General features: G+C 40.8%; 1 protein-coding gene across 2 annotated transcripts in view; it reads left to right on the top strand.

The window, feature by feature from the left end:
- The first annotated feature begins 560 nt into the window (after positions 1 to 560).
- Positions 561 to 28,000, top strand: part of ptpn4a (protein tyrosine phosphatase non-receptor type 4a) — an 81,679-nt gene continuing 54,239 nt past the window's right edge. The window contains exons 1-2 of one of the 2 annotated variants that reach the window (XM_017469292.3): positions 561 to 1,147; positions 24,484 to 24,638. In XM_017469292.3, the coding sequence (XP_017324781.1) occupies positions 24,501 to 24,638 (138 nt within the window). In that variant the 5' untranslated portion in view covers positions 561 to 1,147; positions 24,484 to 24,500. The remainder of the gene's footprint in view (positions 1,148 to 24,483; positions 24,639 to 28,000) is intronic. The other variant, XM_017469290.3, reaches the window with a different exon arrangement.

Raw genomic sequence — 28,000 nt, 5'->3', positions numbered from 1 at the left:
GCTATACAGTACACTCTATTGTATTAAATTTGGGTGAACCAATTACTGTTTAGGTTTTTATTTAATTTTTTTTTTTACATTGCATTCATTTCCATTCAGTGTGTAATATCCAAGGTTGGATTGAAGGGGCAGATAACCTTTTTATTTTGATTTTTTAAAAACGTTTTTCTTTAGTAATATTTTGATGTAGTGTAGGTTACTCAAATTAGACTTTGTTCAAAATTTTGCCTACTTTTTTGGCCACTCCTGATATTCTGTATGTATAAGATGAGAAGCTGCAAATTTCTTTTGAAGGAAACCCCCGGCGCACTCGGAGAACGTGCAAACTCCCCTTATGGATTTGACTATGCTTAAAGATTTTGGATTTGTGTAAAACGAGCTGATTTGCAAAATATCAAAAATAATCTATGTAATGTACTGTAATGCCTGACAAATGCACAACCTGTACAAAGGGTCAAAAAGTTATTCTCCAGTGTTATTGTGGGGAAACCGTGGAGCTGGCAACACTGCGCTTCAGTAGAACCTAACCTAGCTGTAGTGTGCGTGCGCGCGTGTATGTGCGCGCGCTCGCGCCACAGCGGCAGGCTGAGGAAAAGCCTCTGATCACATTCAATGCTCGTGAAGTGAGAAGCTCCGCTAGTACCGAGCGCACGCGCTTCTTACTCCGTAATTACCGTGCCTGTCTCGGATGGTGCACTCGAGTCCATCAGCGGATGGTGTTGTGTGTTTATTTTCTTTTCCCCCGCGGTGCCGTGTGTGGATTATTCCCCATTTCCCGGAGCGGACACCGAGCAGTGGAGGCCCCGCGGTGTGAGTGAGCGCGAGAGAGAGAGAGAGAGAGAGAGAGAGAGAGAGAGTGTGTGTGTGTGTGTGTGTGTGTGTGTGTGTGTGTGTGTGTGTGTGTGTGTGTGAGAGAGAGAGAGAGAGAGAGAGAGAGAGAGAGAGAAAGTCCGTGAACCCGCGCTGCCTTCGGGCCAGAATAGCGATGAGGTTCCCTCCTCGGTCTGCGCCGCGGCTCATCTGACGCTGGCAGTCCCAGTTTCCTCGCCCACTGGGGGTTATTTCTCCGCGCGCGCGCGCGTGTTTCTCGTCTCCTAGAGACACTGCATTTCCTCAAAGCTGGACACCTCTGGAGCGGTGTATGACGGTAAGCGACCTGAACATGATAACAGCTAACTAACACACACACACACACACACACACACACACACACACACACACACACACACACACACACACACACAGAGTTATTACACCCGAGAGAAATGCTGTTAGCCAGCTAGCATAACGGTTGTTATTGTTGTTTATTAGACGTGTTTTGTTTCTGAGCGCGTCAGCGGGATGGAGAACAGTCAGGTCGATATATCCCACAGCGCAGAAGTGAACTAGCAAAGCTAACTAGCTAAAGGAACCCTAGCTGTTGAGCTGCGCAGGTTAATAGTTTTTAGGTCACCGTGTCACAGACACGCGTGTGTGTATGTGTGTGTGTGTGTGACGCGTTGCATGAAAATCATGCTGCCAGAAAAAGTTATCAACTCGTGTCTGTGTATTTTGACTGAACGTGTGGATGTTTTCAGTAAACGTGTAGAATGTAACGCTCGTTAATTTCAGTATCGTCGCTTCGTTATTTATTTATTTATTTATTTATTTATTTATTTACTACAGGACCGAGAATCCGCCATTCTTCTGTAGGACTCTGACTGAGTTCACTTCTTACCTTCTGGTTCACCTCATCACCCAGCTGGAATCTTTTTTTGCGTGGATAGTGTGTGTGTGTGTGTAAGGGATGTTACGATACCAAAAATCTAGTAGTCGGTAGCGATACCACCAAAAGTACACGATACTCGATACCAAAGTCGATACCATGGTGTGGTATAAAAATAAAATAAAAAATTCCCGGAGGACATCCTCCTCTGGCTCATACCGGCAAAGAGAGCGATATATTTTAGTTATCAATGTCTAATAATAAACAGTGCTAAGTGCTAATAACAAGTGCTAAGGTGCGTGCACACACACACACACCCCTTATACTCTGAATGCAAGTATTAGTTTAAATTCACTGATATGGTGGCAGGCCAAAAAGATTTATTAAAAGCTTGAACATTTGAATAATTATTAGTGACATTAGGCTACATGTTGCTGACAGGACACGGGCTGAATGGCGATGCGTGGTGGCCCATTAGGAGGTAGTTCATAACATCGCAATGCGTTAGCGTCGTTAAAAATTAACCGGCTATCGCAAACATTACATGGAGCATAACGTTAGCTGGTTTCATGGCCATAATGCCAGCTGCCTCAAACAAACACATAATATAGGACCGTCTTTCAGGTGCTTCGCCAAATTCCAGGTGTTTCCTCGCTTTGTCTGAAATGAACGATATCATCAGCTGCACATCGGCAACTGACGCCACCTTTCCTCTCAACGAGTCGGGGCGGAGCTAAATTGTGTACCATCTTCTGTAGTTTTTCCCGTGTGCTTGTAGGCGTTCTTCTTCTTCACCACTTGTGGACTGACTAAAACACTTACACGTATTTGCTGCCCCCTTCAGTTCCGGAAGAAATGCAACTCGGTACCTTCATAACTAACGGTACCAATGCTACTGCAGAAAAACAAGTACCGTCACATTTTAAGAATGTTGGTACCGACTTGGTACCAAAGTATCGGTTCTCATGACATCCCTAGTGTGTCTGTGTGTGTAGCTCCGCCCCGACTCGTTGAGAGGAAAGCTTACATCAAGCTAACGTTATGCTCCATGTAATGTTTGCGATAGCCGGTTATTTGTTAACGACGCTAACGCATTGCGATGTTATGAACTACCTCCTAATGGGCCACCACGCATCGCCATTCAGCCCGTGTCCTGTCAGCAACATGTAGCCTAATGTCACTAATAATTATTCAAATGTTCAAGCTTTTAATAAATCTTTTTGGCCTGCCACCATATCAGTGAATTTAAACTAATACTTGCATTCAGAGTATAAGGGGTGTGTGTGTGTGCGCGCATCTTGGCACTTGTTGAGTGTAGTGTGTGTGTGTGTGTGTGTGTGTGTGTGATCCAGCAGGAGTGTAGTGTAGTTTGTGCTCTGGTGGGAGAGTAATCCAGTGTTCTGAGTGTAGTGTACTGTGTGATCTAGAGTGTAGTGTGTCCTCCTCTAAACAGGTCTCTACAGGATTGTGTGTATGTGTTGTAAATTTGAATTCCACCTACAGCCCATCATGCATGTGATTGGATTATCATCATTTTTGCTTGTTTGCTTTGGAATCAACAACAAAAAAAAGATGGACATGGATTATATTTGCCCGATGTTTTGGTCTAAAATATTGTAGAATATATACAGCATAAATAGAGTTTTGGAAATGTGGATTTTATGGAACATTATGGACTTTAAAGGCACAGAAAGTACAGACCTGATGAGTATAGATGAGTAAAGAAAAGGTTAAAAGAAAAAAGTATTAATAGACTTAAGACTGTAAGTTTTTTTTAATCTGTCTTCTCTTCCCTTATTTTCTGCACTGAATCTTGTTTTTCCAACTGTGCATGATTACAGCAGTCTTTTCCAATTATTACTTGTCACACAGTACAGGATGATCCATGTCTGAATTATATAAAAGACTGTGATAATGTTCTCCATGTCATATTATGAAGATCCTAATATTATGAAGATATTATGTATAAAAAGAGTTTACGACTCTGCCAGAACTTTCACATCGGCTGTCTTCAATTGTAGTGTCATTAAATCATCCGCCAGTGAGCGTGTCACATGACACATGGTAAGACCTCCCATCTCAACTCATAACCAAACACTTCTTTTCCGATGTGCTGTGTTGGGCTCCGATAACAGAATTGGGCCAAAAATAGAAAAATGTAAACTTGTCTTAAAACATCATCCATACGCATATGAAATTCCTTGTTGAGCAATGGTTCTCAAATTGGGCTCCAGGAATCTGAAGGGGTCCTTCATTTATTTTTTCCTTTTAAATTGACCGGCGGTTTAAATTGATGTGGTCCCAGACTGCAAAAAGTTTGCAAGCTGCTTTTATTTATACAGTCTCAAAAAATGATGAGAAAAATCAACAAAATGAACATGAGACGTCTTATAAATCCTTGAGCAAAAGGTGAGAGCCCTCAGGGTAACGCTCAGTGGCCTAACAGCAGCTGTGTCACAGTCCTGGCATTTGAACTAAGAACTGAGGTAACGCTGCAGTATCCTGTTCTGATAAAACTAGCTAGCAGTGTTTTACATGCAGACTTATTTATTTATTTATTTTTACAATCAGAATAAATTGTCTGATTGCATTTTTCAAATGAATTGTTTACACACACCAGAAGCTTTACATTTCCATCCTTGCAGTCACTTCTAAATTTATGAACACACACACACACACACACACACACACACACACACTGTCACCTTTGTCATAACAATTTTGAGTCCTGTCAATTTGTAACAGGAAGTTAAGGTTAATGCAGTATTAAAGCCAAGCATGCATTTGCCTTGTTTCTGTAATTTATCATGTGATCAATTTGATCCAAAGGTTTTAATGACACTATTAAATCTGTTCATTTAACAAGTTATTAAACGCATTATTAACTTCTGCAGTCTGGTGGAAATTTAATTTGCCTGAACAATTCATGGGAATATTTTGTTCCAGATTGGGTGTATGTATAAAGATATTTAGCGTTCTCATTGAGCTGTCGGTTGAATTATTAATGGATTATTAGGCTAGGAACAAGTTTTATCCTTGTTCAGGAAGCATGAATTATGCACTGCTTTTTTGCTCAGCTGGTTAGTCTCGTGGATTTAAGATTTGAACAGAGCCGTGACTATGGTGCCATGTCACCCCATTTGAAGAGTTTAATTTAGTGCAACAGCATTTGGTAGCTGGTTTTGGGGTGTCAGCTGTTGGAAGAGGATCTCCTGCAGTTCCCTGGCACACGCTGGCACTCACCTCAGCGGGAAGCATTCAGAGCTGGCATTATATCGGTGTTGGGGTGGGGTCGAAGGCAGGTGCTTGAACATTTGTGAACTTGAACACCTGCCCACTTCAAGATTTGAGGCCTAAATGACTGACCAAGCACACTTGAGATATCCTTGTGACCAATCAGGGCTTCTTTTTCCTCATCAGAAGTTTGACGTCCGTGCTGCTATATATGCGTCAAAATACTGGGGTAATCAGTTTGACCTGGGTTATCCACCACAATAGCTGCTATAATGCACTGATTATATGACTGATCATTTGTGTAATTACTCAAACAGTAGTGAGGTATTTAGTCATAATGTCACCACAGTGTGCATGATATTGTGTATGATATTGTGCAATATTATGATATTGCACATAAAAAGAACGTTTTAATCATCATGGCTGCATTTATTTTCAGGCCGAAATGTTCCCTAAATCATATCTTGAGTACCGTTTCAGACTTTTTCAATTGCGTGGTCTGCTAATGAAACTTAGAAACGATTGAGAGATCTATGAATAGCAGCCCATGACCAGTCGATTCAAACGTTTGAAACTGCCTATTATGGTACATTTTAAATAAAATTCGAAGGTATTACAAACGCGAAGGGAAGTGATACTTTGCTCGTATCATTAGCTAGGTGTACGTAACGGTCTAAATATTTAGCCAGCGCATAATTTTATTGTCACTGACATATCGATTGTCTGCACGAACAGGCCCGTGAGCAATGATTCCAGCACAGCTTCCATGCTTGCTTTATCCAAACAGAGTACTCTCGGGTGTTGCTCAAGAAGAGACATGTCCTGTACCCAGGTGCTGTTTTGACCGGTTCTATCGGCTTCTCTTTACTAAGGAGAACCTCCTGAGGTGTCCCAACAGGATGGATGATTGTTGTGTTCGCCATGTGTACAAAGGATTTACAACTTTGTAGTATCCGCTGTCGTGGCAATCCCGAACACAGAGGCAGAAACATGTCTTAAATCTCAAAGCTGTTCTTTATATCTTCGTTATCGTAAAGCCGCGCTGCTTAGTTGGGTCAACCGCAGCACATGATGGAGGATAGTTATCTCATGAAATTGTACCAGAGTGCTCTATTAAAATCTCAATTACTTTTGCAGCATAGGCGGTAATAGTAGAGCTGCTTTGAAACTCGTATAGTAAGTGGTTAACTTGTTTTACACTGGTTTTTATATTCTTACAGTTAGGGACACACGTTGGTTCTAGAGGCGACTTTTATTTATTTATTTACTTATTTATTTTACAGTGAACAGCCAGTATTTTCCTTATATAACTATTAAGTGCACAGTGAAGGAAGAAAGGAGAAACGTGAAGAATAAATGAAAAGAGCTGTAGGATGTCGGTCTCGGTTAATGCCGCATGGCATGAGGCACGGTTTCCGTAGGTTCTGAAATGACAGGAAAATTTTGGTGTTGTTTTTCTGATTGTGCTCATTTTAGTCTAGTGTTGACTGTTTATTACGCAATAACAAAATGTAGCGGACATTAAGCTTGTTTGAGAACTGCTAATCAGAACTAGCTTTCAAACACCAGACATTTAAATTGTAGTTTTTAATACGGTCTCTTATTGGTTCATTGTTTGATTCATTGTCTTTTCACCAATACAAAATGACTGCAGTAAAGCTACAGAATGGCTAATCCTCCAAAACATCTATTACTTAACTGTTTTATACTGGATTTAGACACGATAAAATTTTTTATTTGACTGCTTTCTGAATAGAAAGTGTATTTTTACCTTCCTGCTCCACGTCATTCTTAACAAATGGATTTACATATGATGTTCCAATAAGCAGAGAAGGCCGTAGGATATTAAAAATCCTAACCAGAAGCATGTGTCTTTTTATTTGGAACATTTTCAGAGCGTTCTTCTACTTTGCAGTGTGATTTGTTGCTTACAGAATCGTGCACTTCCTGCCCTCCCTCTATCTATGAAAGCCGATTATAGGTGCTAGTTAATATCGTACAACCCCTCCAGGATTTTGCGATCGCAGAAATGAACGCGAAATCAATCAAACGCCGGTGAAGCTTGCAATTTTTCAAATTTAACGCAGATTTCCCACGGATCTGGGCCAAGGTGCGTCATGTGACGTTATCACAACGCACATTCAGCCAAAGCCTTCGGTGATTCATGTGTGTCGAACATGAGTACAGTTAAAAGGTCTCATTTACCAACAAATATCACTGTAAAAGATTGTGCAAAACAATTTCACCAATTCAGGTAGTTTTCCATAAAAACCCAGCACAAACTGCATCATAAATAGAAAAAAAAAAGCTGTAGCAAGTTCAAGCATTTTTGGCCGCAACAATCACAAAAAGCTCTCTGAAATCATGTACGGACTGATCATATATTCCTGTAGCTGGGCGTGCAGGAGGTGAGGAATTCTGGACATGAATTTAGGCCTGTTGGGAAAATGTTTAGCGTGTACTTTCTTGGAATCGCGCATAAACGGAAAAATAACATTACTAACTGGTTGAGCACTTAATAATGTTTTTATTAAGTAATTTTTGGATTATGTATGTTTAGTCTTTTTGGTTTTCCTTTTTTTTTTCCATTTCATTCCCTGTAACATTTCTAATCCCTGGTTTCATATGCCCTGGCAGTGGTCGCTTGGTGATTAGTGACCAAAGGTGTGAGATTTTACATTCTAAAACCACTGTTAGGCTTTTAAACATGTTAGTTAAGGCCAGTGCATAACAAGTCTACTGAATGGGCACTTTATATAGCGCAATGAACAATGGGAATTGTCACAAAGCAGCTTTACAGAAATCCGGATGTGGATTTATATTTAGATCCTTAACAAGCATGTGGCATGGAAAAACCCGACATGAACCGGAGGAACCAGACTCAAAAGGAAATGAATTATTGTCAAGATGACACCGGATAGTCGAATCGTAAACCATTACTCTCACACAATTTTTACTTTAAAGTCCAACAGTACGAAGTGTGTCATAAGGATGCTCGTTGTGAGCAGGTTGAGAATAATGTTTTCACATTTCCTTATGACAATGAATCATTTTCCAAGTCTAACTATCGAGATTCTAAGTAACTGGAAACAGAACTTTTTTTTTGTACTCCACGTCGATCATAAACCATTGAAATGGTTTGAGAAATGTAAACGATATTGTACTATTTATCCAGAAAATCCACAGCTCCCCAATTTACTTGTATTTGTTTACAGGGCCGTCTCGCCCGGATCAATATGGCGGACAAGTTGGCGTGAACGCGTACGTGTGCAGGCATGTAGTGTTTCTTTACAACGTGACATCGCCAACTACTGGCCTGGCATGCATAACACAGCGTTTTTAGTCGTTCTCACGGATCCGTGTGAACAGGGATCTTTTTGCCGACATTGTCGTCTGTTCACTAAACTTTTCCAGTTTTAGTACATCGTTGTCGTGTAAACGTCCCCTAAGAGCGTGATGATTACAGCAGCAGCTCTTGGGTGTAAGGCTACAGTATACACGTGAGAGCTTATCTACACTGATGTAAGGCTGAGTGTTTGGCATATGCTGTTTCAGAACACGCATATTTATCATCCGTGCTGATGAGTAACTTGTGAAATATTTTGAGAATGCCCTGGTCGGTGTTTCCTGCTCGATGCCTCATGTTAGAGGCAATTGCTGCGATAAACGGCTCAGTGCGAGCTTTACGTTTTGTGTTTTGCTTGTATTTCCTCATTTGTAAGTCGCTTTGGATAAAAGCGTCTGCTAAATGAATGAATGTAAATGTAGTGAGCGCGGTTTCTGAGAGCGAACGAAGTCTATGAAGCACAGGTTTAGGTTGGTCCAGAGTTGGAGTTGATCCAGACACGCAAGTCAGCAAAAGGTCACTGGTTACTTCTGCGCTCAAACAGATGCGGTTTCTTTTTTTGTAACTGTCTGTGGAGTGTAACCCTAACCCTGCACTACTACTACTACTACTATGTGGAGGGTCAACACGCTGCGAAGAACGAAACAGAACAGAGAAACGAGATCGATGTAAACTCAATGACACGGTCTCTGAGTTTACGTGTCTAATGCTAGCTGGAGGAGTGATTTTATTCATTTATATTGGGAATTTGTGTGTGTTGGTTTTCCCCATGGGGCTGGCACGTGACTTGAATAGAAAAGGCCGAAACGATCCCGATAGAAGGAGCACTGGTGAGAAATTGTGAATTTCAGAGACATATCGTAACTCTACAAGAGAGCAGGGTGAGCTTTTTTCGCTGTAATTGCAGGCCAAACACTTCCTGCTGCCTTCCTTGGCAAGTTTTCAGCGCGTTTCAGACTGAGAACCAAAATAGCTCGCCTCCTTTATCCGCTCCCCTCCCGCCATCACCGTTTATTCAGTGTTAATGACAAAGGCGCTGAGATGGTTAAAGTCTTACTGACTAAAGTTTTCATGTCTTGAAGGATAGAGGAAGCAGGGCGTGAAAATATTTGCACCCATGTGTCATCGTGCTTCCATGGCATGTCACCTCACATGTTTTGTAACTTGAGACATAAAGATATACACACGCGCACACACACACCCACGCACACACCCCCTCCAGCGCCCTGCATGAGTAAGAAGGTAGTATTGTATTCTCATCACCCTCTAATCTCAAAAGTTGCCAGAAATTAACAAGTGACATCATGTACTTTTTCATTCATTCATTTTCATCAGCCTCTTTATCCTGATTTAAGATTGTGGCGGATACGGAGCCTGTCCTGGGAACAGGAAGTGTGAGGCAGGACTACACCCCCAGACGCCATTAATTCCTCGTGTCCTTTTGCAAAGAATTTTTCAAAAACACTTATAAAGTAAAACCACGATAGTACATAAAAAAAAAAAAAAAACAATGAATAGATTCACTTTCCCAGTGCTTATGAAAGTTACTGTAGCTGAAAGTGTGGAGTTGAGATTATTCATAAAGTCAAATGGTGGTGTAAAGATACAGAGGGACGTAAGGATAAAAATCCTTTATTGGAGTCATGATGGATCAGGATACGTGCTCTCGCTGTATATCTGTAATAAATCCCAATGGTTTTGATCAGGGCTGGGCAATGTGGTCATATGTCGTTGATATAGTAATAAATGATTTAATAATAAATGGTTCTGAGGTATCACGGGTATCGCAAACTGTTTTTCCTCTCTTTCAGTGGTGTAAACAAATCAGTGTTTTACGTGCAACCCTCCTGTTGTTTCTGTTAGCAAACCTACCGTGTATAGATTACCGTACGCAACTGTGCGTTGCAGAAATGTCTTTAAGTAACGAGATCTGATATCTTTGTTTTGAGATACCATCCGAGAATGAAGGTGATGGCATGGAGCATGTTTTCTTCACAATGCTATCTAGTACTTTTATTTATAAAAAAAATAAAAATAAGACACACAAGATAGATGTTAATATTTTCATATTTACTCTATCTGTCCCTTCAGGATTTAGCAGTGACAGAACTTCAAGTCATCGATGTAAAATCAAGCAAACCCACGCTTGCAATATTTCTAAATGAATGCAGATTTGGGCCAAGACGCGATCATCGCAACGCGCATTCAGCCAAAACCCTCTTCGATTCACGTGCGTCGAACATGAGTACAGCTAAAAAGTATCATTTACCAACAAACATCAATGCGAAAGAGCGTGCCAAGCAATTTCGCACAATTGCAATTTCACCAATTCAAGTTGCATCACAAATTTTTAAATGCCGAGACGGAAGGAAGGAAAAATCGAGCATCTTTGGCCGCAACAATCACACAAAAAAAAAGCAAAATACTCCAGATGTTTGAGAAAGAGACAGTATAGTAGTAGGCTAGTGTAATATGCCCAAGTGGAGGCCAGTCTAGGTAAGTAGGTGTTTTTAATTGTATACGGAAAGTAATATTGGGCGTGCATCCTGTTATTATTTGATCGCAGTTGTTAAGAAGCTGAAAGCTCATGTTTATTGTGGTAGAGATTGTACAGATTATCCGGGTTGAGCTGAGTGGGATGGACCAATGCTTTGAGTTACACTGATAAAATGGCAAAACTTTATATTCAATACCAATCTTAATAAGAAACCAGTGTAAATTTAATAAGACGAGTAATTGCTGTGACTTTCCTTTCTGGATTCTTCCTGCTACAAAAACCTGGGGGGGGGAAAACAGCCAGTGTTTTTATTAAGTTATGAATGTATAGGCTATATCAAGTCAAGGCTTTATTGTCATTGCAACGATATACAGCTGGTACAGTTCACAGTGAAACTAACCAACGGTCCTCCAGGACCATGGTGCCACATAAAGCACCACAGAACTACATGAGACGACATGGAGCCAAATGAGGCTTAGACATTTCTAAATAAAGTGCACATGTAAACCACGTGCAAACAGCACAAGACAGTACAGTAACTACTAAAAACAGGACAATCGTCACAGTAAGAGACAGTGTCGCGCCGACTAGTACACAGTTCTAGTCTGAAAGCGTCGGATATAACAGGCAGTGCTATATCAGTCTCTCAGTGTAATGGTGATTGGTCAGTTATGCTCTCAGACCCTGTTTACACTAGTGTGTTTTCGTTTAAAACGCATAACTTTTAAGGTTACGTCTACCGTCTACACTACGTCTGTGTTTCTGACCCTCGAAAACGGAGACTTTTGGAAACACAGAAGACCCCGTTTTAGATTGAAAACTCCGGGCTCGCGTCTCGGTGTAAACAGACCAAAACGAAAACTTTTGAAAACGAAGGCGTGGCTTCCCACATTCGCTCTGATTGAGTCTTCTGGATCATTGCGTATCCTTCCCTGATTCGTCAAGCCCCTACCATATGACCATTACGCTACCTTGATCGTATACACAACAACACGGAGACTAATCCGCAAGCTTTTTTGCCTTTGTCGTCATACTTAGCAGCCATTGTGCAGTTCAATTCTGTATTTTATAACACTGCAGCTGCCTACATGAGCAAGAGCCGAGCGATGATTAGAGCAAATCGGCAATAAATCTCATTTCAAGCGGCGTAAGCCCTACATGGAACGCCGGCACTCATGCTCATTGTTGTGCCTGCCGGTGATTAGCAACCGACTTCCTGTTTACACTTGTATGCGCATGCCCAGTGTGCATGAATGGTCATGTGTCATGCGTTTTCGGTCGTGTAGTGTGGATAAGGATCGTTTCTGAAACACAGCGGAAACACCAGTGTGGACGAGTATCATTTTCATATTAAAACGCCGTTTACATAGAAAACACACACTAGTGTAAACAGGGCCTAAATTGTACAAAAACTGGTTGCATTGAGCCTTGTTTTTAAGCCTGTACACGATCATGGTGAAACAGCTGTGTTCACGTCCAGGAGTCCAGAGCAAGCAGTAATACACCATTTTAGCTGTCGCTGATTCTGCAAACCAGACATTGTGAACATTATTCCTACTCAAAAAGAGCAGTTGTTATTACAGGAGCTAATTATGTGTGTTAAAGACTAGAGGTGGACATCAGGCCGGGGATCCTGCAGGGACGTTTTTAACTCGCAGATATAAAGCTCACTTTAAATGAAGAAAATTTGTGGCTGTAATAAAATGTGTCAAGTCTGTTGTTGTTTATGGTTTTATTTTTATGATACGAGAAATGCAGCATCAGCATGAATCCAGCAGATGTGCACATGACTATCGGCTCTGGTCAGTAGGCTATACTACAGAAAAAAGACGAGACATTTGGACTTGGATGAGAAGAAATGGACATAAGTATGTGGATACCTGACCATAACACTCGTATGTGCTTGTAAGCATCCTATTCCAGATTTATTCCTTATGTATTTGCTGTTCTAATAACCTCCTCTTTTCTGCGAAGGCTTTCCAATAGATTTTGGAGCATGGCTGTGGGGATTTGTGCTCATTTAGCCACAAGAGCATTAGTGTGGTCAGGCAATTCATCTCAAAGATGTTCAGTGGGGTTGAGGTCAGGGCACTGTGCAGTCCACTCGAGTTCTTCCACTCCAGTCTTAGCAAGCCATGTCTTCATGGAGCTCGCTTTGTGCACAGGAGCATTGGGATGCTGGAACAGGTTTGGGCCTCTTTAGTTCCTGTGATGGGAAATCTTAATGCTACAGCATACAAAGATGTTCTAGACAACTGCGTGCTTCCAAGTTTGTGGCAACAGTTTGGTGAAGAACCACGCATGGGTGTGATGGTCAGGTGTCCATATACTTTTGGCCATACCATTTGTGTAAGTTGCAATAAATGTGGCAAAGTTTAGGTTAAGTTAACTACAAAACTCAGACAGGGCATCATTTGGGTTCTCGGTGTATTTTATTGCTTTTCAGATAGAATGTGCGTAAATGAAAAACCCCACGTTTTCTCTCCCTCCGTATTTTCTTTTTGCTGGGGCGGAGCTTAGCCTGTCTTTTATCTAGCCGTCAGTGCAGACCAGTGTTGCCAACTTAGCGACTTTTCAGACCCCTTTAGCGACTTTAAAAATAAATAAATAAAAAGCGCCTAGCGACTTTTTGGACAAACCTTAGCGACTTTCCAAATATCACCAGTGCTGTCCTGCAAGCGCGAGGTCTTGCTTTCTCGCTGCACTCTCACCTCTCTCTGCGTCTGGTCTGTTCAGTGAGAGGCTGAGAGCCGGAGATTTAACGATGTCATGGATAACGAGACGCACACTTCGTCGCAATTTACATCATTCATATGTGAATGTTTTTAGAATGTAAGACAAATGTAATGCAAAATGTTTTACATGTAAAATAGTCCACGTTATTACAGCCTAGTTCTCTTGTTCAAAGTAGTTATAGTTTTCAGATATATTTTAGATTATTCATGTCCCATACCTGTCCTTTATATAGTTTTATAAAAGTCATAATAGTTTTTTTTTTTTTTTAAATCATAAAAGTTATGAAAAGTAATTTAAAAAAGTACAAAAACACAAAAGCAAAACATTCTTTTCTGTCTATCAAAAACAGATTATAGATTAGGTTATATATAGATAGATTTTATATAGAATAGATCATCATTATACCTGGTCTTCTACAATATGGGGGGGGGGGGGGGGGGGGCACATGATAGGGGAGGCTTGTGGGGGCTTTAGTTACAAAAGGTTGAGGTTTATCTGGATGAGTGCAAATCATTGAGACCTTTAACATGGCACTAACTTTGCTTTAATCCTTGGCCTTAATTTCAGGCTATCCACTTTCATAACTCCTCTTTGGCTGCAGTTCTAACTTGGACAAGCTCTACAGCGACCCATGGACCATTCAGGATCCCAGCGGGAAAACAAACACCATGTCACAATGAGCTTTTCGGAAACATGATACAGTCAGTGGAAAAGTTCACGGAATCCCGTCTATAAATGTTAGTAAAGGTTTTGTTAATGGTGAGTGAATGAGCTAGACCTGTCGGGCTACAGGAAACGGTCTGTGATTTGTGTGAAAGTAGGCGGTCATGTTTATTCATAAAATGCGTCAGATTCATTAACAAAGGCTAGAAGTCTGGCTAATGACAATAGGACAACGCGAATACACACTAATACAACAGCTATTGTATATAATTCTGCTGTGATTTAAACGTAACCTTTTTGGAAATACCAGTTGTGTAAAATGCTTGGCTATTTAGCATGGTCTCATCACACCCATATAACCAAGTTGGCCCCTTGTCAAATGAAAAGCTGACCCCATGCCAAACTCAACCGCGGACCCTGGTCCAGAGTAACTGAGAGCATGAAGTCCTTCTGCGCTTCTGTTATAGTTCAGACCGGGTTGGATCATGGGATTGGGTTGTCTTGGCTGTCACAATGGTTTCATGGCTTGCAGATGAGTTTGCTGTGGCTCTCTAAATAAAACAGGTAAGGTCATTAAGAGATTAGCATAACGTTTGATGATTACTCTTTCGGGACCGTGAGATTCCAGGTTCAGCTGGGGTGAGCGCTCACGTCGACAACCTTGACTACCCTGAAAAGGCTGTGCATTGAGTTTGGAGAAACTGACCGACAATGTTAAGATTAGCCGTAGGTGATATGACCATAATATTACATCAGGCATTGAAGTCATTGGTGCAATACATGACGTGTGGCTAGCACTAAGCCACCGTTCACCTGGGATTTGGGGTTCGAATCCTGTCTCCGCCCTGTGTGCGCAGAGTTTGCATGTTCTCCCTGTGTTTCTCCCGGGTACTCCGGTTTTCTCCCCCAGTCCAAAGACATATGTTGTAGGCTGATTGGCATTTCCAAATTGTCCGTAGTGTGTGAATATGTGTGCGATTGTGCCCTAAGATGGGTTGGCACCCTGTCCAGGATGTCCCCTGCCTTGTGCTCCAAGTCCCCTGGGATAGGCTCCAAGCTCCCTGTGACCCTGAGTAGGAAAATGGATGGATGATGTGTGTCAATGTAAAGGTTTGCTTACAAGCTGCCATCAGAACAGGAGTGTTACATGGAAGAAAAACCTGAATTTAATAATACTTTTATTTGCAAGAATCGATTTATTTTAACACTGAAAAGGACGATAAGAATATCTTATTGTGTATCTTGTACAGAAGTGTGTATTGTGACATTTTATCACGACATCCCAGCACTAGTCAAGACCACTGCGTTCTCTTTTAAAGTAAATTGTGGTGTTGAAAGTGCTTCCTGCACAAATTCTTCACTATCAAAAAGATTTTCTTCATGTTTCATCTGTTTTTGAACCGGAGCATTTGGAGGGAAGGAAAAATTCACTTTCTTCTGCAGTTCCATCACCAAATGTAGCCAAAAACGTCAAGCTCTGTCAGAGACTGAGTAAAGGTGTTTGTGCTGCAGAGATCTGGTTACGAGCTCCTGTGGATATGTAAAGTGTGTGTGTGTCACCTGAGTGGGAGAAATGGCCGACCTGCCTGAAAACACGCACTGTTTATGTGCACCTAGCTCAGGCTGTTTAAGGAGAGGAAAAGTCTGCGTTTATCCTCCTGAAATAAAATTTGCTCAAAACACAAAATGAGCGGCGGATAGCAGAGTTACGTGCTGGTCTAGGATTTCTGCTTCCCATGATGCACCTGGGCTCCTCTTGGCCTGTTCAAATCCCCATCAGCCTTCAAGACTCGCAACATTTCTTTATAATGTTTGTTATTATTGTTTGGAGTCATCTTCTACATACTGTATTTACAAGTTCTTTTACCTGTTGAATTAAAATGATTTCTGTAACAATGGGTTAAAATAGGTTAAATGTAGCCCATGGCTGTCCCAAGGGCAATTTTTCACCTTAATCATCTTAAATACAAAATCCTTCCTTTTGTTATGTCACATTGTGTTCTGTAGGGAATAAAACACTTGGGGCATTCTTTTATAGGAGAAGAGTCGACGCTGGGATGGTGGGATGTGACCTGGAATCAAGCGAAGTTGCTTTTACCATCTCAAAGTGGATTATTTCCCCATAACAGTACATCCCGAAGTGTTTTATTCTTCTTATACCACAGCGACTCGCCAACAATAGCCATTTTTAATTTATCCTACAATGGCACCATACATTTTAATCGTCTATAGTTACATCTCATGTTGTGGAATGTAGCAGCTTGTAATTCCCCAACTGTTTTCGGTAAAAACCACTCAACTTGCAATTTCAACGCATCAACTTGAGGTAACCTTCTGAACCAGAGTGACGTCAAATTAACACGTGAATAGTGTAAAATCCACCTTTCATAACTTTGAGATCAGTTTATAGCAGTACTGGCTTTAGGTCAGTTATTATACAGACAGGGTACTTGGTTAAATCTATAACATTGACCATACTAATCAGTGCTTTGAGAAGGTAATCATCAACATTAGAGCTATCACTAATGGCTAGCTTGTTGCTAATGCTACTTGGTATTGCTCGCAATTGTTGCTGAACTGCAATTTCAGTCCAAAATGTTGCAGTAATGTTCGAAGTTCACTAGATTGGAACGGTACCTAAAGCCACCCAGGCCTTTAAGTGTAAAAGTGCAGTTAAGTAGTTTTTAATGAGCTTTAAAAAGACACGCTTTCGTGGACGCATCCATGTTCATCTTCTTCAACTTGGCACGTTAAACATACCGAGTTGGGAAATGACGTTATTACGACCTGCACATTACCACTTACAATGCAGCATGAACACAGCATTAGTTCCTGTTATTTCTTGTTATAGCACATGTAATCATCACCAGGCTCTTCTTTTTTAAGTTAATAAGAAAAAACAAAAACAAAACACAGCTTGCACTGACACTTGTCTTCCATAAATGTTCAATAAATGTTAAAAAAAACAAAACAAAAACGTCCATATAGCAACGATTATGCCTTGTTCTTTGCTAAATAACATGTTTTTAAAACCATTTATTATTAGGCGTAGATTATGTATAAGTTCCTGGGAGTGAGTTCAATCCAATCGGACTGATGCGATCTAATTAGGGTATTTAACAACAACAAAAAAACAAAAACAAAACACCTTTAAAAAAAAAAAAAAAAAATCTTTGATACATTAGAAAAAAAGCAGGAATTTCAAGGTATAATCAAACGATCAGGGCAAAGACAAAAATCTGCATTTTAAATATAATTGAATATGTATAACGTACATAGTACTGTTTAGAACTGGCTTGTTTTCTTTAAATGATTTGGATATTTTCGTTCACATGAGAATTCCAGTGCCGTTACCCGTATCATCGCCTTAGTATTTCAGATATTTAACCTCTTTCATCAAGACTATTCCCAGAGGAGAGGAGCATCCTGCTTTGGCACACGTTTATTTTCAGACAGTGTTCTTGTTGTGAGGATTGGCCACGAGAATGATCAGCTATCCTCCGTCCTCCATCACTTGCACAAGATGGAGGGATGTCATCTAAGCCACACGTGTGGAGGCTCAAGGCTCAGCGTTACATCTTCTCCATGGTTCCTACTGATCTGGGAGATGGAGGTGAAATCATGAAGAGCGCTATTTAATACTCCCAGGCTGAAGCTCCTGTTATGTGATGCTGTACTCAAACCTCTTTTTACGGCCTTATTCTCTGAGGAATCGTCATCTCGCTAATGAAGCGCGAGGAACGAGTCTACAGGCTATCGATCGCGCTGTTGGTTTCTCGGTTATGCATAGAGGAGTCTGTGTGGTGAGCTGCTCCAACAATTGTTGGAGCAATAGCTTATGGAAAAAAATTAAATCACTGTACAGCCCAGGGTCATTGTTTTTACCTAGTCAGGGTATCATCACCTTACATATATGATGATCTGTTTTTCTAGTCTTTAGTGGTTTCTTAAAACACAGTTAGGTCGTTTTCACACTTGCATATTCTTCCCCCTAAAGACTTGGGGCTGTTTGAGTCCTGAGTTCAGTATAATTAGTGAAAAACCCAGGAGCAGTCCAGAGATTGGATCACTGGTTCTCTTGAAAAAATGGTGGTCTGGGAAAGCTACAAATATGGCCAAATGTATGTGGATACACACGTGAGCCCTCCCCATATCCGGTAATGAATAACAGTGTTCCCATTGTGAATAGCTGTAGTAAATAGCTAACTCAAATTTTCATACTTAACTAGCTCCAGCTAGCTACACTATATGGGCAAAAGTTTGTTCACACCTGACCATCACGCCCATATGTGTTTCTTCCCCAAACTGTTCTCACAATGTTGGAAGCACCCAATTGCACAGAATGTCTTTGTATGCTGTAGCATTACAATTTCCCTTCGCTAGAACTAAGGAGTTGGAGCTGTTCCAGTATGACGATGCCCCTGTGCACAAAACGAGCTCCATGAAGACATGCACCAGACCTCCTCAGCCAACATCAGTGTCTGATCTCACTAATGCTCTTGTGAATGAATGAGCACAAATCCCCACAGCCATGCTCCAACATGTAGTGGAAATCCTTCCCAGAAGATTGGACGTTATTATAACAGCAAAAGGAGAAGTGGAATGTTCAGCAAGCTCACATGGGTGTGACTGTCAGGTGTCCACAAATTTTTGGAGTATCTGCGGTCAGGGCCGCATGCCAAGTAATGTGATTGGTATTAATTTGTCACATTACTTCCTGTTTCTACTTTTGAGATGTTGAGGAAAGAGTATGCCCTAGGCAGAAAAAAGATTTGGCCAAAATTTGGCCCAAACCTGATTTTGTTTGGCTGTTTGCCAGAATTCAGCCACCATGACATCGGACAGCTTTTCTCAAACCACCGCATAAAACCTAATGTTATTCAAAATGGTTTATTTGGTGAAATTAGTAATCTGTTCGGTTTTTCTGAGAGCAGTTTCTAGGTCAAAATGCTTTTTGTTTCATTTTGGTCAGAGCAATATAAAATACCACAGCATGTTTCCTAAGAGGATGTTATGCATCATTTGCATGTCTTCTTTCACTACCTTTATCCTTGAGGGTCTACGAAAGAATGATATAAATCGCATGGCAATAAAGCAGCTTTTTAGTTTGGGGAAATGAGAGAAAAGTGAAAGTAGTACATTTTATATGCATTCTTCATAGATTGAATCACTAACATAGCTGAAGTGATGCGATTTACTAAAGGCTACTACAATATAATATGCAAATCACTCCATTAACACAAGTTTGTTATGGTTATGGTTTTCCCACAGTGCTCATCACAGTCTGAATTTGTTTTTATTACTGTCCCTGAACTGCCACACAGAGTATATTACTAGCTTGTATTTGTGGTGTGTGGCTCAGTGGCAATGTTGCTGCCTCCAGGTCAGTGCTGAGCTCATGTTACTGCCTGTCTGGAGGTTTCCATGTTCTCCTTGTGTCCGCATGGGTTTGCTCCCACCTCTCGAAAACAGACGAGACAAAGACTGATGTCTCTAAATTTCCCCTGGGTGCCCCCAATTTGGGAATGTGTATGTGCATGGTATTCTGCAATGAACATAAGATGTATTCCCACTTCACGCCCGGTGTTCCCAGGATCTCCTGTGACCCTGACCAGAATAAATTGCTTACTGAAGATGAATAAGAGAATGAACGTATTTCTAAACACTTTTCACGTTCCACTTGGATCCATTGCAACCATAAAATGATGCAGAAGTGAGAGTGTTCTTTTTGCAAAACCAGTGCAGCTTTCGCTGGCTTTCAGCAGTTTATATTAAACACTGCAGCTTGACTTCGTGGCCACCAGAAATGGATTAATCATCTTCGTATGGCCTTTGAGAGATTTCTTCACTGCAACACTTCCTAAAAAATCAAAAGGCACTGTTAATTAGTTATTGAGCTGTTCAATATATTCGTTGTGAAACTACCTGAAGATCCAAGTTAGGAAACCGTGCGTTTGGCACCACGAATCAACCCCATGTTCAGATTTTAAGAATCACCGACTGTAGTGAATTTCACTGTGCGCCAGTCTTTACAATGGTTTTGTAAGAGAGGCCTCTGGTCTCCTCTATTGTCACAGCTACATGTATGAAAATTCATTACCATGTACCACTGAGAAATTAAATACAGTCTTTGGTGGGGGGAAAGTAAGTATACCCTTGTTCAATTCTGTTATTTATTTATTTAAAATTTATTAGGAGCTAAATAACACTTGGGTGGTCTTCATGAACTTGTATAAACAAACAAATAAATGACCTCATGTGACAACACAAACAACAGCAGATTTCAATATGTAACCATTTTTCCCCAAAAAAGTAAACCAGAATTTAGAAACCAGGTGGAGAAAAAAATAAGTGCACCCTTCCTACTGGCACAGTCATTGAGAGTAATTATCAGGTGTTCCTAATGGAATGCCCAAGATTTGTTAATCATCAAGAAATGTGACTACCTCTATAAAAGCTCTTCAATAACTTTCGACAGTTTGCTGTTCTGGAGCACTCAGGTGTGTGTCTACACTGTAGCAAGACGAAAGGACGGGTCATAAGGCCATCTCCAAAAATTTGAAATTCACTATTCTACAGCGAGAAGGATTGATTACAAATGGAGCACCTTCAAGACAGTTGCCAATCTTCCCTGGAGTGGGCATTCCAGCAAATTTAGTCCAAGAGGTATAAAGAAAAACCCATGCACTACATCATATGAATTAGAGGCCTCTGTAAGTACTTTAAATGTTGATGTTCATGATAGCACAATGAAAAAAAAAAGACCAGAACATGTATGGCTTTCATGTAAGGGTTACTAAGGGAAAGCCCTCTCTCTCCAAAAACAAACATTATTAGATAAAACTTAGGTTTGTTTGCAAAATTGCATCTGAACAAACCACAAAGGTTCTGGAACAATATCGTTTGTACTGATGAGAACAAGGGAGAGATGTTTGGTCATCATGCACAGCGCTATGTATGGTGAAAACCAGACGCTCTGTATCACCACAGACACCCCATACCAACTGTCAAGCATGGTGGTGGAGGGGTGATGATTTTGACTTGTTTTGCAGTCACAGGACCTAGGAAACAAGCAGTCATTGAACTCCTCTTTATACCAGAATATTCTATAAAATAAGAAAAACTGAAGGTGCTGGAATGGTCAGGTCAAGGTCCAGATCCCAACCCCTTTGAGATGCTGTGGAAGGATCTTAACACAGCTGTGCATAAACAAACACCCTCAAACATCAATGAACTGAAGCAATGTTGTCGAGAAGAGGGGGCCAAAATCTCTCCTCAATGATTTGAGAGATTGATAAATACCTACAGAAAACAAGTTGTTTCTTAAAGCGTTTCTTCTACGTGATACTGAATTACAGAGTGTACTTATTTTTTTTGAATATTGGTTTGCTTTTTGTGGGAAAAATGACTACATATTGAAATCGGTTATTTGTTTGTTTAAAGAAGTTGGTGAGGACCACACAATTGTTATTTAGGCCCTGATAAATAAAAGCATAGAATTGAAGGAGGGTATACTTTCTTTTTCCCCATGACTGTACATGTGTACATACATGCTTTCATACATAAAAACATAACAGCACGGTGCATTTTTAATACTCTTTTTACAGCGGAATAACACTATTGGGATTCAGAACAGCATGAAGGCGTAAGTAGGTCAGGGGAGCATGGGCCTCATTCTGTAGCCGAACCCACAGTCTGCCATCGCTGATTGTAAAGCATTCCACAACACGCTGACATGCCAGTACGCTTTAGCAGCAGGGCCGAGCACATTGTGTTTCAAGAATGGAGCCAAAGGGCAAAAAGTGTCTTTTTCCATTATGACGGGACCAAAACAACGACCTGGTGAGGCTGCAGGCCACGTGAAGTCACATACAGTTCCTATGTGTGACTCTGCATGAACATGACAATTTGTCTGGCACCCCTTTCTCTGTGAGCCTTGGTTAGTGTCACCCTCAGCCGTATTACCACAATGCAGTGTGGTATGACTGTATGACACTTTTTTTTTGCCCCCCAACTGCCTCAATGCACCATACAGTAGATTAGAAGCGTGACAGATTTTGCAAGACGAGACGGCCTGAGCTCCACAGGAAGAGGAGGCCGGAGATGTGAGAGATTTGTAAACGGATGGATTAATACTGCTATTGTATTGTTACGGTATTGTTCTGCAGATCGTCATAACTGTAAATGTCATTGTACGTCCTGAAACACATTAGTGTAATCGACTCACCTCTTCTAGGTTCTGAATCAAATTTAACATGAAACTAACTTTTCAGATTGATCCCTGGTTCGTATTTATAGGCACACTGGATTTCATCAGGATTCTGTAAATCTTGGAAAATGTAGTCTCAGCTCGGAGTGTCTGATGATTTGTTTTTTTTTTATTTTATTTTTTTTCTTCTTGTACACTTTTCTGGCTGCAAGACTGATTTAAACTATTGAAAGTTGTGATCTGATTGGCTATCCACACTTCCTTCCTTGTAGATGTACTCCGTGCTACTCTGTTGGTTTCCGATGGGGTGAAAAAAACAAAACAAACACTGAGCTTTCAGAGCAAGGTATAGTCATAAAAAAAAAAAAAAGTTTATAGGCAGCACTTCACAGCTCCAGGGTTCAATCCTGAGCTTGGGTTATTGTTTGCGTTTCTATGCGCGTTCTCTCCGTCTCTGATCCGCCCACCTCTAGAAAACATTCCCACTAAATTGCCGCTAGATGTGAATGTGTGTGTGTGTGTGTGTGTTCATGGTGCAACTATGATGGACTGATATCCAGGGTGTATTTCCACCTCACGTCATGTGTTCCTGGGATGCGCTCTGGACGAATGACAGACGATGAATGATACGAGTGGAAAAACCTTCACGGGATTACGAAGAATTTTCTGTGAAATCGTGACAAGCAGGATTTCCTTGCAAGTTTGTACACGTTATGGGAAAAGGACAGTCAAATTGCCTGTCTGTGTAAAATGTTAGTGCTTTAGTGAAAGTCTGACTTGTGAGTGAAAGGGTTTGTGTAATCCATGATTAGCTGATTGTGCTGGATTTATTTGCCTTTGTTAGACACACATGCAGTATGTTTACATGGACAACAATAATGTAATTATTGACCTTATTCTGAATAAGACAGTATCCTGATTATGGTGTTTACATGAGTCGCTTTTAGAATATTCTTTTCATGTTCCCGTTTTACGTTATAGAATATAGATGGATTAACAGCACACGTCATTATGTCCCCACGCCACGCCGTCCGACGTTCCCTCCAGAATTTCACGTATCGACATACAGTTCGTCTTCGTTATGGTACCGTATACAGATTTGGGTGTTTCATTTTTAGTTTTACGAAAGCTTCAAGTGCAGTTAATTATTTGTCATGCTATACGTGCTAATAGACAACTGCTTGAAGCCGTGGGCTGCGTCCCAAACCGCGTACTTACCTACTATATAGTAGCTGAGATACATGTATTTGACCTACTATATAGTAAGTAAGTACGCGGGTTCGGACGCAGCCGTGCTCTCTTGTTTGCCGTCAAACGGTTGAGCACTGCCGTGTGTACGTGTCCTGTCACAAAATGCGGTGAAAACTCCCACACGACGTTAATAGTGTGATTAAGGTGTGTACGTGTCTGTAATACACGTCGATAATGCGACTAAAACAAGAATTCTCCACGTCTTAATTCGATTTGTGTTTACTTCGAGTATGACTTTCGCTGGATTAAAGTCATCAATAATCACTGTTTACATGCTAGTTTCTTAATCAGATTGTCGTCTTAATCGGGTTAATATCAGATTATTGTCGTCCATGTAAATGTACTAAGTGTTTACTGAATCATTAGGTATTCCCAGCAAGACTAAACATCTTCTAATCGAATGATTTTTACTTTTGTTTTCGTTTCAACCTGCTACAACCCTAGTAGATTTGTTTGTTGATGCACCTTACGTCACGTGCTGCGTTTTCGAGTCAACATGCAGGTGTTACCTTGTGCTCATGTTTAAACCGTAGACACTTGGCCTTTTGTGCCTAGTGTGTGGGCATGCAGGCGGGAGATGATGACCCTTATCTCTTATCGCTGTGTACTGTTTTACTTTAGATGTCTGACTCTGTCGGTCTTGTTTTGTCTACAGTTTGACGCAGCGGAATAACTGAGTGTATCCATCCATCCATCCATCCATCTATCCATCATGCTTATGAACCATGTTTTGATGTTCTATATAAGGAGATGTTATTAAAAGGCTTCTGGAGGGTGTGAAATGGACTTCTAATTAATATAGTGTACATGTTCTGAGCAGTGTGTGTGTTTTTGTGATACAGACTCTGGCTGGAGCGTAATGAGCTCACGCTTCCGGTTGCCTGCTGGCAGATCCTACAATGTCCGGGCGTCGGAGCTGGCACGTGACAGGCAGCACACCGAAGTGCTCTGCAACGTCGTTCTGTTGGACAACACCGTCCAGCCTTTTAAGGTTAACGTAAGTAACATTTTCTCTCTTCCCAGTAAGTGTTCGTGTAGACAGCGTGTCAGTATAAAAACACAAGGTGCCTTCTCTTAGCTTTTCCAGTTACCAAGACAACACCCACAATCCCTTGCTTTCTGATTTGAGGCCAGTCGTGGCCGAGTTGTTCTCGGAATCCTGTTTTGTTCCTAACATTCCTGCTGAATGAGAAGTTTCCCTTGGGGTTCCTCTGAATCGAGTACGTACTTGCGCTCACGCGTCGTGCAGCAGTGGTCTCTAATCTACAGCAATAAATCGCAGAGCAGTCACTGGACACGCTGGTTGCAACATCTCTGTGTTTATTCTCATGACCAAGCAGCAGCAGCGTGACGACTGTGTGGCCAAATATGAGGTTTCTTTTCCTCCAAGACGTTATCTAAGGGGTTATAGAACGACAGCAATCCTTAAGAGTCGCCCATGAAAGAATTTCCATATTTATTCGTCTCTGATCTTTGTCACCCGTCACACCCTCATGATTCCAGAAATGAGTAAATATTGAGAAATGCCTGCATTTGCTTTGACAGCAGCAATGTTGTGATGAATGCACAAGTTGCTTTTTATCTTTAAATTTTGTGTGTGTGTGTGTGGCGGAGTAGGTGTGGATATGCGTAGACAGACCGGCCCATCCTCCGTTTATACAGCAGCATTTTTTTTTTATGTTATAGTTGAAGGATTTTTTTTATATTTAAAAAAAAATAATTAATTTACCAGTTTTGTGTTCTTTATTAATTTTTTAAATATTCTTTAATTAATGACAACGATATAAAACGTCTGGTTTTTCAAAATGTTCTCGATGGCATTTACAGTCCCTGACCTAGTGAACTAGCATGAGGACGTGTTATTGATAGAGACCAGTGGCTCTGGATAAGGGCGTATGCTGCACGCTGTAAACATAATAAAAATAAGTAACTCGGACAATGTAATCCATATGTAAAAGTGCAGCAATCTGTGCAAATGATATGATCCGAAGTCGTTCAAGTCGTGGTTTACATTAGTGTGTGTTCTTATGTGTAAATTTGCACAGTAAGGAGCATGAGTAGGATACGAACTGTTTTCTGAATTTATCCGTTTGTATCCAGTTTGATAAATAAGGCCCATTGCTTTTTTTTTTTTAATGAAGCACAGTTAAACTCTTTGAGACAAAAATCACTTGCATTGTAATAAAGTATAAATGTAATCAGTATGTAAATGTAGTCCGTATAGGATTTCAGTATAGGAGGTTTTTGTGCTTTTTTTTTTTTTTTTTTTTTTTTTTTTTTTTTTGCGGAAAACTACTCGAATTGGCGAAACTTCAATCGTACAAAATTGTCTTGCACGCTCTTTCGCAGGGATGTTTGTCGGTAAATGAGACCTTTTAGCCGTACTCATGCTCGACGCATGAGAATCGAAGAGGACTTTGGCCGAACGCGTGTCGCGATGACGTCTGCAGCTCAAATCTGCAGTACCTTTTGAAAAATTGCAAGCTCCTCGGAATAACACGGTTCATTTCTGCGGTCGTGAAATCCTGGAGCGGCTGTAAAATCAATCCTCACAAAAGAAAACAAAAAACAGTCCTTTAACCACATCCAGTTTCAAAAGTAACCACCTTTTCCAAATCTAAATCTTCTATCCAAAATATTTTCTCTGATGTCCGCATCACCATTTGTTTTTGGTAGCTGAACGTGCCTTCTCAACTTTGTAGCTTTGCTTTAACGGCCAAAACCGAAGCCGTACTATTTAACTAGCATCGAATACCCGGTTCTCGACAAATAGCACTTACTATATAAAAGAACAAAGCCTCTTCTTCTGTGCGTGTTCTTCTCACGCACTCGCACTTTCTCTTTGGTTTGATCCCAGAGCAAGAGATTCAGGTGCTCAGATTTGCAGTCATTTTGTTGCCGAACGTCTCCAGGTTGTAGACATGTCATCATCAGGTCCTCGAAGAGCAGAAGGAAAAGACGCACACACAAAGACTAATCGTTTAGACAAGGCGAGGAGTGGAAAATCGAACAGGAAGACGGTTATCGGTGTTGCAGAGGCTGCCGTTCTAGGCAGTGTTGAGGTTAACAGAGAGGCCGCTGTAAATATTTCTCATGTGTTTACCTCTAGTGGTGTGTGTTATGACTGGAATGATGAAAGGAAGCAGAAAATCCAAGCATACCTATAAACACAAGAAATAAGTGAGATGTTTTTGTAAGTAGCTCAGAGTACACAGGTGTCCTCGGGGTAGTGAGAGAATTTTGTCCTCGTTCACTCAGTAGTCATGTCCTCTGTAACAAATAATACCGAATGAAGTGTGACACTAAGATAGATTTAATTTTGTTTACAGGATTTTACAGGAATGTTTCTGCCCAGGAGAAATTTCCAAGCACAAATTCGATAAACATTTAATGAATTAAATTCATTAATCCAACTTGGTCTGACAAGCAGCCAAAAAAACCAGGAGTTGGTCTATCTGGTGGATTTGCCAGCTGGTACTTTGTACGACGTGATTTGAATTAATTCGTAAGCGTTTCTTTTTATTTGCCTTGCTGTTGTTTATTTCCTAAAAACAACTCATCTATGATGGTGCTTTAGCAGCAGTTACTCGTAGAGTATTTGTATTTGTTCAGCGTGGCAGCTGGTCCATCTGACCAAGCTGGACTTTTCAATAGGAAGTGTTAATCCGTTAACATTCCCCGAAATCCCGAGTCGCAGTCTGATGTCCGGCCAGAATCTCTCAGCAACCCATGGGATGGGGATTAGGCAGCGAGTTTGTTGACTGTGTTGTCTAGTTAAAGCGTCTTCATTTTTTGCAGACTCAATCTCAGAATCCATTGCATGTTCGAACCCTGCGTAACAATCTTGGTTGTTGCAGAAGCAAAGATAAATGTGTGATGTGTGTGATATGATGTGTAACCTGAAATAGATATGAAACTGCTGGTACCACAGTGTGCGCTCTTTCACTTGTGGTGTGTGACAAATTCTCATCAGCTCTGCTCGATGTAATTCATTTCAATGTTTTGCTTCTGTGTGAATTGTGGGAATTAGTTAAAAAACTAAAAATAAATCAAAAGTTCTCGTTTCTTTGTGAAAAGGACTTGAATGGTTACCCGAGTGGGTTAGTGAAAATACAGGCCAAGAAGAATTCTGACAATATTAAAACATAAACAAAAAGCGCATTGCTGCCCGTCTGCAGTTTGCTAAAGATCACGTGGACGAGCCAGAATGCTAATGGAAACTTTTTTGTGGATGGATGAGACCAAAACAGAACCTTTTCTGTTTCAATGAGAAGCATTACATTTGGAGAAAGGAAAACACTGAATTCCAGCATAAGATCTTTATCCCATCTGTGAAACATGGTGGTGGTAGTATCATGG

Source organism: Ictalurus punctatus, chromosome 6, assembly GCF_001660625.3.
Source record: "Ictalurus punctatus breed USDA103 chromosome 6, Coco_2.0, whole genome shotgun sequence".
Lineage (NCBI taxonomy): Eukaryota > Metazoa > Chordata > Actinopteri > Siluriformes > Ictaluridae > Ictalurus > Ictalurus punctatus.
Note: the sequence above shows the minus strand (reverse complement) of the source record. Positions and strands in the feature narration are given on the sequence as shown.